General features: G+C 36.2%; 5 protein-coding genes across 6 annotated transcripts; 2 read left to right on the top strand and 3 right to left on the bottom strand.

Moving 5' to 3' along the window:
* Window positions 1-66: 66 nt before the first annotated feature.
* On the bottom strand, window positions 67-842 carry L(2)37cg (RNA polymerases I and III subunit AC2 l(2)37Cg). Its single transcript, XM_070305895.1, has 3 exons — window positions 648-842; window positions 432-526; window positions 67-343 (listed from the first exon to the last, which is right to left on the bottom strand). Exons 1-3 carry the CDS (start codon window positions 666-668, stop codon window positions 127-129), a joined length of 333 nt encoding a protein of 110 aa, XP_070161996.1. The 5' UTR covers window positions 669-842; the 3' UTR covers window positions 67-126.
* A 22-nt stretch (window positions 843-864) lies between these two features.
* On the top strand, window positions 865-2,179 carry Crif (growth arrest and DNA damage-inducible proteins-interacting protein CRIF). Of its 2 annotated transcripts, none has more exons than XM_070305893.1 (3): window positions 865-984; window positions 1,163-1,686; window positions 1,780-2,179. In XM_070305893.1, the coding sequence occupies exons 2-3, from the start codon at window positions 1,211-1,213 to the stop codon at window positions 2,108-2,110; spliced, it is 807 nt and encodes a 268-aa protein (XP_070161994.1). In that variant the 5' UTR covers window positions 865-984; window positions 1,163-1,210; the 3' UTR covers window positions 2,111-2,179. The 2 variants fall into 2 exon arrangements, with proteins under 2 accessions (XP_070161994.1, XP_070161995.1); XM_070305894.1 differs by having other exon boundaries at window positions 865-1,024.
* A 290-nt stretch (window positions 2,180-2,469) lies between these two features.
* On the bottom strand, window positions 2,470-7,623 carry LOC138938843 (uncharacterized). Its single transcript, XM_070306173.1, has 6 exons — window positions 7,146-7,623; window positions 5,941-6,716; window positions 5,394-5,646; window positions 3,671-3,919; window positions 3,343-3,593; window positions 2,470-3,252 (listed from the first exon to the last, which is right to left on the bottom strand). The coding sequence occupies exons 2-6, from the start codon at window positions 6,665-6,667 to the stop codon at window positions 3,047-3,049; spliced, it is 1,686 nt and encodes a 561-aa protein (XP_070162274.1). The 5' UTR covers window positions 6,668-6,716; window positions 7,146-7,623; the 3' UTR covers window positions 2,470-3,046.
* An 801-nt stretch (window positions 7,624-8,424) lies between these two features.
* Window positions 8,425-11,659, top strand: LOC138938850 (protein ILRUN). Its single transcript, XM_070306180.1, has 3 exons — window positions 8,425-8,789; window positions 9,572-9,918; window positions 10,315-11,659. Exons 1-3 carry the CDS (start codon window positions 8,632-8,634, stop codon window positions 10,416-10,418), a joined length of 609 nt encoding a protein of 202 aa, XP_070162281.1. The 5' UTR covers window positions 8,425-8,631; the 3' UTR covers window positions 10,419-11,659.
* Window positions 11,109-13,015, bottom strand: Ts (Thymidylate synthase). The gene is made up of 4 exons (XM_070306178.1): window positions 12,573-13,015; window positions 12,112-12,375; window positions 11,705-11,967; window positions 11,109-11,624 (listed from the first exon to the last, which is right to left on the bottom strand). Exons 1-4 carry the CDS (start codon window positions 12,727-12,729, stop codon window positions 11,415-11,417), a joined length of 894 nt encoding a protein of 297 aa, XP_070162279.1. The 5' UTR covers window positions 12,730-13,015; the 3' UTR covers window positions 11,109-11,414.
* Window positions 13,016-13,186: the final 171 nt, after the last annotated feature.

Genomic DNA, 13,186 nt, shown 5'->3' with positions numbered 1-13,186 from the left:
TTGTAATTTAGTGTACTATATACTTTATATATAATGTGTATGTTATTCATTATAATATATTTTTATTTAATTAGAAAACTTATATCTATGTTATATAATATACGAGTCTGAGGAAAAATAACAATGTTACGTAGTAATATATTCCGTAGAAACATCATTTGAGGATTTGAACTTCTTATATGCTTTGTCAAATGTTTCAATTGTATGATCACATATTTTCTCAAGATCCTGAAGGCCCCTTTTCAACACTTCAATCGCACTTTCACCAGTTGTTTGAATATTAAAATGTATCTTGTTTTCTGCTGGATGAGGTATAGTGTAAGCGCATATTTTTATGCCAGGACTACAAAAAAAAGGAGAATCACATTAATATGATTTTCTAATACTCTATATGTGCTTATTATTATTAATAAAATTTAAGTAATACATACTATTCATTTATCACGCTAGATAGTGCATTTCCTAGGGTATGCCCCTCGTCGACGAGGACGAAAGTCGCATATGTGATTCCATGATTTCCTGGTATCTGTATTTACAATTAATAACGGAATAATTTCCATTTTTATAACTTTCTTAAAATTGATTAATATATATACTTCATTGCCAATTAATATTGACATTAATTAAAATTCGTGAGATTAATTTACCTTTGAGAGACGCTTTTCCATTGTATAATTTTCGTTCACACAAACACTTCCCGCACCTAATATTTCTCGTACTAACTGTGATCCTTGATACGGATGCGAATCAATGCGAATGCGGACTGATGTGAAATGTGAACAATGATCTTACTTTACCGGCAATTTTATTTTACTATAATGTTACCATGAAAACCATCATCGAGCTCGTCGGTAATTTTACATAACCTCTAAAATAGATGGCAATACTATACGAGACTAGATTAGTGTCCCACGAGAAACGTCGAGCTTTTCTCTGGGAGTGGTCTAGAGTTTCACTGTAATTTTGAAAAAAAATATCGCTCAAGTAAGTTATGCGATTTCTTCAGAAATATCTTCCTTTGCATGTACGTATCTTCTATTCTTCGCATGCGTTTATAATAACTGATGCTTTCCATGGATGTACTAGACACAGAATCAAATAATACACATATAAAATAAAATAAAAAATAATAAAATAATATATATTAATGTACACTGTATAGTGATCACACATAGATTTTATCTGGTGGCGAAAAAAGATTGATGTCGCAATGAGTTTGAGACAAATCTACAACATCATCGTTCGTCGGAATGTGCGAATCCAAAGCGTCCTCGGGAGATTTTTCGCCACAGAGTCGACGGAATCTAAGAACGAGGTCGTCGACATAACCGTTGCCGACGAGGAACCAATATACTCCCAACTGAACGATTCGCAATTTCAAGAGGAGCTTGCCAGGAAGCGGAACAAGTCCCGCCTGAATCCGCAAGACAGGAATGTGCTTATGGGCCTACGTCCTTATAATAAGCCTATGTCATGGCATCACTATAAAGTGAAACACAAGAGAGTTATGTTGGGTAGATATGGATTGGCAGCCAATGGCATTCCGGCAGGATTTGCTTGGCCCACTCTGAAAGAAATCAGAAATGCTCAAGAGTACGAGAGAGTTGCTTTCCCATTATCTCTTCAGGAAAGATGGAAGGAGCTGGAGGAGAGAAAGCAGAGAAAAGCTGACCAGATTAAAGCAAGGCATGTTTTTATCGATTGTATTACTTATCAGTTCAGATGAAACTTTACTAATAATTTAGAACAATGTATAATTATGTATATTTGCATTTGCAGGGAAAACCAATTACTCGAGAAAGTGATGAAAATGAATGAATGGAAAGCCCAGTTGAATGCTAAAATTGCTAAGAAAGAAGCCGAGCTAGAGGCTGCGAGATTGCGCAAGGAACGTCTGGTAGAGGAAATCAGGAGACATTTTGGTTTCAAGATTTCGCCTCATGACGAAAGATTTAAAGAGATGCTAGTGCAGAAAGAAAAGGAGGAGAAAAAGAAGAAAAAAGAGGCTAAGAAGCAGGCAAGACTCGAGAGGATAACTAATATGATCCAAAAAGTGAGCAAAGACGAGAGTCAAGAACAAGTAACCGATTCAACAAAATCTGTAGAATAATAATATTTTCATTCATGAGAAATAAAAATGTAAAATTTTAATTGTAGTTAATAAATTTATAATTCTTAACTCCTGTCAATTATTTTCAAGTAGAACATTTATACCAGACCAATATAAAGCCTGTAACTCTTTTCTTTATATTTTATTTCAGGGTTTTCACATCACGAGATTGATTATGATCAAAACATATCCCCAAATACTATCTCTTTTACATTATTACGAAAGCTTGTCTTTGTAGTAGAAACTTTTCAACAGACATTTCATTTACTTGCGACAATGATATAAATGACGGGGATAATATATACATGTAATAGTAAATATCGTACTTTCTTTACTAATACAAAAACGTTACACACTGTTTCGCAAAAGACTAGAAGAAATAAATGCATAGTTGATAAGTGACGCTCATCTTAAGACACTTTAACCAGGCACACATTGGACGATATATGTAATTGCTTTGTTCATTTCGGATTTCGTGCAAAGGTCCTTCGGCGATCGTTGTAAACATCACAATCATAAATCATCAAACTACGTGGCATCAGATTTGAGAGATACGACTTCCTCATACTTGCATTGTAGTTGACTCATGATCTCATTCTCTAAGCTTATCAATTAACTTGTTCAGTTAAGCTGGTTTCTAGCTATTCTAACAGTCGCATTGTAAATAAAATGATCGAACATCTCCGAAAATAGTTATCGTAAAAATTTTGCGGTAGCACAATTCGAATAAAATCAGCTTCTCGTCATTGCACATTCGTCATCTTGATCGCTATTGACAGGCGATCTTTTCTGCAAGTTTTCCTTTTCTGAAATGTTCTCCTTGGTTTCAGCGTCACCGCAGACAATCGGTCGGCCGTCATTATCACCGCGCGCCCGCGTGTTCTGTATCTGAAATTCGTCGATCACGATAAAATGTACTTTATTGCTCTCCGTGTGTCAGGCGGATTGTAGCTGCGACGGCGATGTCAATTCGTAAAATTGGAAGCTGAGTTCCTCGCCGAAGAGATTTTCCGATCCTATGATCTCGGGATCGATCACGTTCAATCCAAAGACGTTCGGATTCAAATCCGTCACCAAGTATCCTTCGCTCACGAGTCCGCATTCCTCGGCGACGACCTCCTTAGATACCGGATTTAGGAAATCTGCAAATCATCTCGTTAATTTTGTTTTATAAATGCGTATTAATCTTTTTTAATAATTTCTTGAGTCACATAACGTTACGATTCTCTCACCGCTCTCTTTGAAAGAACATTGAAACTCTGTTTGTTGGACGGTCTGCTGATTCTGCTGATTCGCCTCGTGATCGTTGTTGGCCACCATCATGGGAACAAGGTATTGCACCTCCACTTCGCGTTTTATACCGTTGAGTATTTGCTCGGCAGAATGCTCGAGCGTTACAGGATTCAGTATATTGTCAGTATCCTCGTCAGGATTCGGCTGCGTGATGCTCGCCGTTGCAGCCTCCACCTCGTCCATGATATCGCTATAACGTCAAACATCCGCAATATGTTGAATAGTTATTTTTACAAGATACGATAAGAAATTACATTAAACTTTTACCTAATGATTTTGTTACTCCGAGATTCATCGCAATCGTTCTGTGCAACTTGTTGCGTCGATGTAGTAGTTGCTAATCCATTAACAGCGAGCGGACGAGGTCTACAATCGCTACGATTTGCGATCGCCCAAAGATGACCAGCTCCATGAGGCGCCTTCGAACCTTTCCGAAAATGTGGATTTATCGAGAGATTGTGCCGGACAGAGTTTTTCCAGCGATCATCGTTGCTCTTGTAATAAGGGAAATGCTCCCTGAAAATAATAAAAATATATTATAAATTTAATTTTACAAAAATTATACACATACTATTATTATAATACAATCTCTATATATTTTTTCTCACCCAAAACAATATTGAATTTCGCGTTTAATAATTATATGATAGGAAAAAAGTTTTCTTTTACATATATAGACGGATCAAAGGGGAACACGATTAGAGATATTATGCGCGTAAAAACGCACGACGGCAATTTACGTCCCCACGAAACTAATTTCCTTCACCTGCTCGCAGCGATGTCACGGTGCGTAACGCACCCCCTACGCGATTAATTCCACTGGTTTTGGTGAAAGACGAAGAGAGACGAAAAGCTTTTGAGCAGAGGGTGCATTCAAAATGCTAAACGGCGTGTTTACTCGCTTCTCTGATCACGACGATCGCAACAAATGGTGTCACTGATAATTTAACGAATCTGTTTCGAACTTTTCATATATCGTATATATATTTCGAACTTGTACAATTTTAGAAAAATATTATAAGCATCATCAGATATATCCGAAAGAGATATTCTTACACTCTCGAGAAGCATTCTTGATTTAAAATTCAGTTTAAATCCGCATTATATATCATAATCGAAATCTCGGATAAACAAGCAAAAGATTTTATTATTAAGAGAAAATAAAATTTATAAGATACGACTTGAATGTTTATATTTATAAATCTGCCTTTTTTGGTGCAAAATTATTATATATTTTTTATGGCTTGAGTGGCTATACTATGCTATGATCTATATATGCTTTTTCCAAGGAGATTGAGCGGCGATCGAACAGGTGAAGGCACAGGAGCAGTAAATTGCGCGCATTCGTGTTGAGGGCTGCAGCGAAGGATAGTTGAAGGGTGAGGAGTTAGTGCCAGGTGGTGCCAAGCAATGGGGGCAGTGGTACCAATGGGTACCATCCAAGAGCAACCCACCCCCGTCAACCCACCCCCGACCAGCGGGCCATGCTCGTGTAAATTCGTAGAAAGCTTCCTGCGCGGTCGCAACATAAATAAGGAAGACACTTCGTGTATTTTTCGAATGTAACTTGTAAATATTTTCCTTTTACAATCTGTCGATCTTATCGATATTTTAATTAATAAATTATTTTACTGGATTATCATTCCACCCAATAACGGAGTTTTAAAAAAACATATATAAACAAATAGAAAAATAATTAAGAACCAGAAAAATATATATTTGGAATTATTTGATGTACATATATATATATATATATATATATATATATATATATATATATATATTTAATTAGATATCTAATTTTGAAAGATCATGATTATGAAAGAAAATTATATAACATTAGAAGATTATATTGTATAATGTTTTAGCGCGCCGACTATGGACAATAATTTTAACAAATCTTTGCAAAAAGGACAAATAAAAGTTCCTTATAATAAAAAATTAATAAAAAATGAATAATAATAAATAAATTTTTACTGATGACACTTACGAGATCCATTGATAAATCGCAGAGACTGTGAGTTCGCCTCTCTCTTGCAAAGCATGCTCTATTAATTCCGTGTAGGTGAAGGGAGGTTTTTTCGGTCCGTTTGATCGCGAGAAATTCCGGTTGTCGAATCCGTTGGCGGGATAAGTCACCTGATTAGAGTCTTGTCGATACATCGATGAATTTTCGTGTCCTTTCCTGACGTCGTTGGCATAATTGGAGCTGTGCGACCGTCCGTTCGGTTTGCTTTTGTTGCCTGGAAATGAGTAATTAGCCTTAAGATTATAAAGTCTCTAGACATTTATCGCAATTTAATTAACATAACATTGAAGATACAATTTTTCAACACTATTTACTATTATGCGAAAAAGAGGCAGATGAAGAATAATTATTTCGTTTTACATGATTTGTTTCTAAATGAGAGATTTCAATTTTAAAATTGAAAAGATTTTAATTTCAACATTAAAGTCAATAATATTCACCTCTTTAATTTTAATATTCAAGAAATGTTTAATATGAACAATTATTTTGTCCTTTGCACTTCCCTTACCGCAATGATTATCCTTTGTCAAGGCGGGCCCCACAGTGGATCTGTCGTCTGCAGCTTCGATGAAAGAGTCCAGTTTAAAATCCAACAGCCACGATAGATTTCCGTTTTCCTGATCTTCGAACTGCTGTTGTTGCTGATTATTATTTATTGTTCCCTTATTTTGCTGAACGTTTGAATTGGCGAGCGATACCGCGGGTGCGACGCCCGGTTCCCAATAATTCATCGACATCGCTGGCTGATAATTAGTTCCCTCGACGGCGTAGGTTTCCACTGGATGGTTCCGCTCGGAGACGGTTGACGAGGACGACGACGACGACGACGATAACGACAACGAGGAGGACGAAGTCACGAGGACGTCCAGATTTTGCTGCTGTTCCAGTTCCGACATGGTCGTCCAGGTGCAGTTGGTGCCATCCACCAGTAATACCTCAAGATGCGCCACCTGCGATTCATCGACGATCTCCTGAGCGGACATCGGTGAGAAGAGGGCTGACGCGTCGGTGATCATTTCGTTCGACGTAGCCACTAATTCCTCCGGCGTCTCGAGTTCCTGAAGATAACGCTTGCGATTCGTCTGGCGGATCTCCTCGCAGAAACTGTCGATGTCCAACTCATCGAAGATCTTTCGTTTAGGACTGTCGATGTCTAGATCGTCGAAGACCTTCCGTTTGGAAGATGCGCGACTCTCGGTGACTTCACCAGCCGCCCCCGACGACGGTCCGATCATCCTGTCGGTGTTTAAACCGTAGACAAGAAATGACGAGGTGGCAAAACACCTTGCAAAAAAGAATCAAAAGAGGACATGTAATAAAAAAATCACATTCTGTGGAAAAACGAGACTCTGGAACTAAATTTTTCAAATAGAGAATTTAGCGAAAAAAAAATCAATGTTAAAGTTTCTTTCTTTTAATCCACGCAAAACAATTATTTTTTGCAGAATAAGACAAAGACAGGATAATATTTCGCGTGGACAAAGCTATATTTTATTTGAAAAATAATTCCTTTCACATTTGCATGAGATATCAGCTGAGCCAAAAATGTATATATACATATATATATATATATATATATAAGTATGCGAGGTATATTTTAAAATACGATTTTTCATACAAAACGCGCTTAATGCGATTATGCAAGACTCATCTTGCATTTAAAAAATGTCAGTTAAAGAGCACGGAGATTCGTGTACAAAAGTATTTCCCTACCTTGCTCCTCCTCACCGTCCCTTTCTTCTTCTTCTCGCGATATGCGATCCTAAACACGCGCGAATTCAAGCTTCGTTTTTCTATTTAATCAAAGTAACAATTGGAGCGATCATCGTGAGATAAGACGGCGAATAAGTATAATTTCAATCAATCGGATCTCTTTCGTGAGCGCGTAAACGCTCGCGTGTTGTCACCCCTTCGAGAATCAACGACGGCCTTAAACGCGCTCTGCCATCGCGAATTCACGTGGGTTACCTCTGTCGATCGACGTTATCGCGCACGGCCGACGCGGAACACACTTGGGAAGTGAACCGTCGATTTTCCTCGTCGAGGATCGAGCCGCTCATCGGAGCGCGTCTACGTGATCCCGGCGCGGTGCGCGCGTCTCGTTTGTCTCGCACGTCGACTGTCCCGCGCCGCGCGCTCCGCGCATGCGCACGGCTTACCCGGCGCACTCGTGACATCCGGGGAGACAGCGCGAATTAAAGTGCTTCGCATCCAAATGTTTAGGTATTCTTCCGCAATTGTTTGAGAGAGACAAACATATATAAAGGATATCGTATCCTGTGAAATCATCTTATCTCTTCCGTATGAAAATGTTGCAAAAAGTTTTAAAACTTGCAGAATTATTAAAAAAAAAAAAAAAGTTTATTCTGCTTACTTCGTTCATCTTCCCAAAATATGTAAAGTGAAATGAACAGCCTTTAAAGAAGTGTTTCTAGATTGTGAAAATCCACCAGTATCAAGAGAATTATTCATTTTTAGAAAAATCTATCTTCCGCGACGCTGACAAGGTCAAGGTAAGTAGCTTTTATCGCGGACTGTCATACGTACGCACAAGAGGAAGAGAGAAAGAGAGAGAGAGAGAGAGAGAGAGAGAGAGAGAGCAATTTTTCGCGCAGAGTATATTGCGTAAGAACGTAACATCGATTCACGGAGCCCCGTTTCTGAAATACTACGATATGTAAGCGGAGTTTCTTCATACGTGTATAAGATCGAGTATTAGAAATAAAGGAGGGCGAGATATTTAAAGATAAAACAAAGAAAAAGTTTTTTAATTCTGAGATCAACATTTATCGAGAACGAACATTCGATATTTCATTATTTCTAAAAGTATTTTATTCCATCAAAATCAAGTAAAAAGAGCAGAAGATCTATCCTCTGGAGAGACAGAATCAAAAATATAGAAATATCTATCTGTATTCCGGAAACGGCTTTTCCCCTCTCCCCGTCCCGTAAGCTTATGAAATTGTCAAAATCCTTCCGTCACATCCGTTAGGTCTTGCCACAGCACTGGTCTGGTACTGCGGATATGCGTGCACTGTATAGCGGACACGGCCGAATGTCGCACGGAGAGAATGACATTTAAAATTCGTGACTGAGAGAGCCGAGGCGACGAGGATAACGACGCACGAACGTTGACAGCGTTGTGACATCGTCACATGGAGCATTGAGGAGCGGTTGAGCCAACGAAAAATCAGCGATCATGGACCTCAACAACGATCTGGACCAACATTTGCTGCACCAGTTCAGCTGTCTCGGCACCACGGACAAAGACGACCTGGTGAAGCAGCTGCAGAAGCTGCTGGCTGACAGCCACCTCAACGAAACGACCGCCGCATTCTTCCTGGACATGAACAATTGGTAATCCATCATCTCGCAGACGTCGTCTTGTAACCGTTTACGCTACCCACGCAGCATATAACCTTGCATCGCCATGTTTATTGTGACTCCTCCCCTCCTCCCCATCCTACTTTGCAAGATGATTTGCTTGCTTCAAATCATTTTTCTTCATTCTTTTCTTATTTAACTTGAGAATTTTTGTCCTGAATTAAGACACATTACGCTTTATCCTGTTCTCTGTCATCCTGGTCATTCTGTTTATTTATGTCAGTATTCATAGATGATCTTATTTGATATCTGCGTCAAGAGATTGCTTGTTTTAACATCTTATTTGTTCTGATATAAAGTTGAACTCTTTGCGGAACGTTTTTTCCATTTATTTGTAACGTTTGCATTTTAAGTGGATGTATTTATATTCTTATGCTTTGGAGATAATTTGAAGATAAAGAGAAAGAAGGTCAGAAAGCACATCTAAAAAGAGAGCAGACTTTTTCATGATGACTAATGATGTTGGCAGTTAGATAGCCAGTTTTTAGTTAATTTATTTGATATATTGATATTTTATGTAATATTATATTATGAAACAATTTGATACTTCAATTATATCTAATTTGATATTCCATTATATCTAATAGCATTGTTCTTGTTTTTATCTTCCACTTATTTGCAGACAATAAAAGTGATAGTAGAACTATTGTTATTGTTGTATTGAAACAAATAAAAGTTTGCTTTGTTGCTTGGATTCATAAGAAATCTTTTCTTCGTGCAACTTTAAATCATTACAAAAAATTTTTATTCTCCAGGAATCTGCAAGCAGCAATTTGCAGTTACATCGATTTTGGAAACCCCTTCAACACTCCTTGTATGACATTAATATGTGACAGCACAATTGGTGAAGGGGAAGCTGTGCCACCCAGTACAAACTTTCAGAAGTCATGGCGCGTACAAAACAGTGGCACAGAAACTTGGCCGAGTGGAATCCATCTGCAACATTCTAGCGGAATACTGATGGGTTGTGCAAGGATACCAGTTCCACCATTGGCTCCCAAAGAGACTACAGAATTAAGCGTAACATTGAAGAGTCCAGCTGAAACTGGTGTCCATCAAAGTAAATGGAGAATGATGACATCTAATGGTGTCTATTTTGGTGGTAAGTTTGGAATGGGCAAATTTAAGGATTGACATAGTATTTTTATGATATAGAGTAATCTGGAAAAAAGTCCGAAAAAATATTAGGAACATATAATATTCTGCAAAGATAGATACAGAATGTTTAGTTGAAACAAAGAGGTTTGTAAATCAACCTTGACTTAAGGATAGACACTATTATCAGGAACTAAATATGATACACATATATAGTCTGATCACTTATCTTATCAATATTCTGGATTGATAATATTGGACACTCAAGAATATCATTGTTTATTTTTCAATAATTTCCATGAATAAGATAAATTCTCCTCTACATTTTTCTAAATTATTTTATATATTCGATTTGGTCGTACATTTTAATAAACTTTTTTTGTAATACATTTTTTTTTTGTAGACGTTATTTGGGTGATTATAACAGTGAACGAGTGTGGCACGTTAGCAGTCACTCAACAGCTGCATCAATTAAGTACACAGTCCAACGATGTACAAATGTGCTAGCCCCGACGTACAAAAGTCTCTCCTAAAAAAGATTTATGAAATATTTATATGAGGTGTCTCTCAGATCATTGTAAGTTAGCGATAAATTGTCGTTTTTAAATTTTATATAGAGAGGTCACTTTCTTTTTCACAACGGAGGTTTACTGCTCCAGCACCACATAAAAAAAAATAAAAACTGCTGTATATTTGAGATAACTACCAATAATAAAGAATGCAATGAAATTTGCCATACTTTTACGCTGATTATATTAATGAGATGCAGAGCTAGTTATGAAAGATGTATCTTACAAAATGTATTTCCGGTAAAAGTTATTAGATCTCATTTTGTTAGAAATATAATTCCTTATATAAAACTAATTTACATAAAGACATATAAACAATTTATACTATATATTGTATGGGAATCATAATTTTGTTATATTTAGTAGGTGCTTATATGTAAGGCCTTTCACGATGTTATCACGATTTGTATCGCTCGTGATTGATCGAAATTACATTTGTATAATAAAATTGAAAAATATACAATGCGACAATTGAAAAGTAGAGAAAAAAAAAGATCATGAATTTGCAAGTACTGCACGCGATGGATTCTGGAGATATTGATATATTATTAAGATACAAATTTATTATAAATATAATTTTTATTAGAAACTAATGTCTATAGAGAGAGTTGTATATGGCTAGGGAATTATATATAAAATATATTCATCTTACACTTTTATCTGAAATCAGTTTGAAAAACAAGAACCAAACTATTAGAAGTAAGTTTTTTGCGTTTCTCTTAAATAAAAAAATAATTGAAAATACTATTTTTTACCAGTACAGTGTTTAATACTGAGATTTGTAGAAAGTCTCATGTTGAGATTTATTAACTTAAGTATATTAAAAATAATATTAACAAATATTGTGGAAATTAAATAATAATGTTAGTTACATGGACATAATTTTTTCTTTGAAAAATTTTAAGCAGAAGACTTTATCTATAAAAAGTACAATTTAGACAGCCATTTTCATGTAGAGTTTGGAGTAAGGTTTATAATCAATCAATTCAAAATCCTTTGCAACGAAGTCATCAATATCTTTAATCTCTCTAACTATCCTTAATTTTGGAAACTCTCGTGGTTCGCGCTTTATCTGTTCCTCAAGAGCGCTTACATGGTTGACATAAACGTGACAGTCTCCCATTGTATGTACAAATTCTCCTGGCTAAAAATAAAAGAAAGTAGAAAGTAAAAAGAAAATACTTATCTGGCATTTATCAATTTAAAGCGAGAATCGACCCTCACCTTCAAGCCAGTAACGTGAGCGATCATATAAATCAATAAGGAATACGACGCTATATTGAATGGTACTCCCAAACCCATATCTGCGCTTCTTTGATAAAGCTGCGCGGACAATTCACCTTTATTTACATAAAATTGTACGAAAGCGTGACACGGCGGTAATGCCATTTTTGGGATATCGACTGGATTCCAGGAGGTCATTATAATACGCCTATCATCTGGAGAATGCTTCACTTTATGAATGATCTCTTTTAACTGATCTATCCCTGATTAAATAAACAGTTAGATATCAGTTAGATATTATTTATGTATTTTTGTTTCAAATAAGACATATGGTCTTATTTGTAGATTCAAAAAAAAAAAAAATCTATTAATTACTTAAAGAATATCTCTCAGCAAAAGAACAATACCTTGCCCTGTATAATTTGTATGCATATCCTTGTACTCGGCACCAAAGTGTCTCCATTGGAATCCATAGACAGGCCCCAAATCACCTTCCTCTCTATCTGTAAAACCGCAAGAGTCTAAAAAAGTGCGTGAACCATTTTCATCCCAAATATGAACATCTTTATCTGTCAGTTCTTTGGAATTTGTTGATCCTTTGATAAACCATAGTAATTCTTCAACTATTGCTCGCCAGAATACTGTTTTAGTTGTCAATAATGGGAAAACACCTGTAGAAGTAAATATCTTGAAACAAAATTCTTAAATTCCTTTATAGAGGAGTGCACGCACAAATTATTTTACAAAGAAATTTGATAAAAGATCCACAAATGCAATTGTCTCTGATGATTTTTATTTTATATATACATTATCAAAAATATTGTAAACTCGATTCTCTATGAGTGATAAAAGTATAATATATATTTACCGTTTCGTAATCCAAATCGCATTTGCGCACCGAAAATGGAATAAGTATCGACGCCAGTGCGATTGCTTTTTTTTGCTCCAGTTGTAATGACTTTCTCGAGGAGCCGCAAATATTGATATTCATCGTGTTCTTGGTCTTTACTTTCTTTTTCACTCATCTTATTTCCTTTATATCGCGTTTCTCGAGATGACGTTACTTCAACACTGGTCTATGTATTGAAAATCGAGATCGAATCACATTTTTCGCTATCAAAAGTGGTTATGAGCGCCCAAGTCCCAAGCGCGGGAAAACGGGGATATAACAGAGATTAATATTCATATAATAAGTTCTTAAATACGTATAAGAGTATACATTTTCACTTGAATATATGTCTAAAATTTGAGACAAGATATCAAGATGACGCAAAAATTCATTGATCAATATGTACTTGATATAAAATGCGCTTTTAAAAAAATTAACAATTTTCTCCTTTAAGAGAAAAAAAATTTTTAAGAGATGGAGATCTTGTTTAGGAGTCATGTAAATAGACGATTTTTCCCCGCGCGCAAGAGATATATATTATAATTATAAAATATCTTCAAATTATAAATACAGAGAGTGCAGACTATATTTAT

The sequence above is a fragment of the Polyergus mexicanus genome, unplaced genomic scaffold (assembly GCF_030449975.1).
Source record: "Polyergus mexicanus isolate NDT 795.1 unplaced genomic scaffold, iyPolMexi1.0 SCAF_13, whole genome shotgun sequence".
In the NCBI taxonomy this organism is placed as follows: domain Eukaryota; kingdom Metazoa; phylum Arthropoda; class Insecta; order Hymenoptera; family Formicidae; genus Polyergus; species Polyergus mexicanus.
Note: the sequence above shows the minus strand (reverse complement) of the source record. Positions and strands in the feature narration are given on the sequence as shown.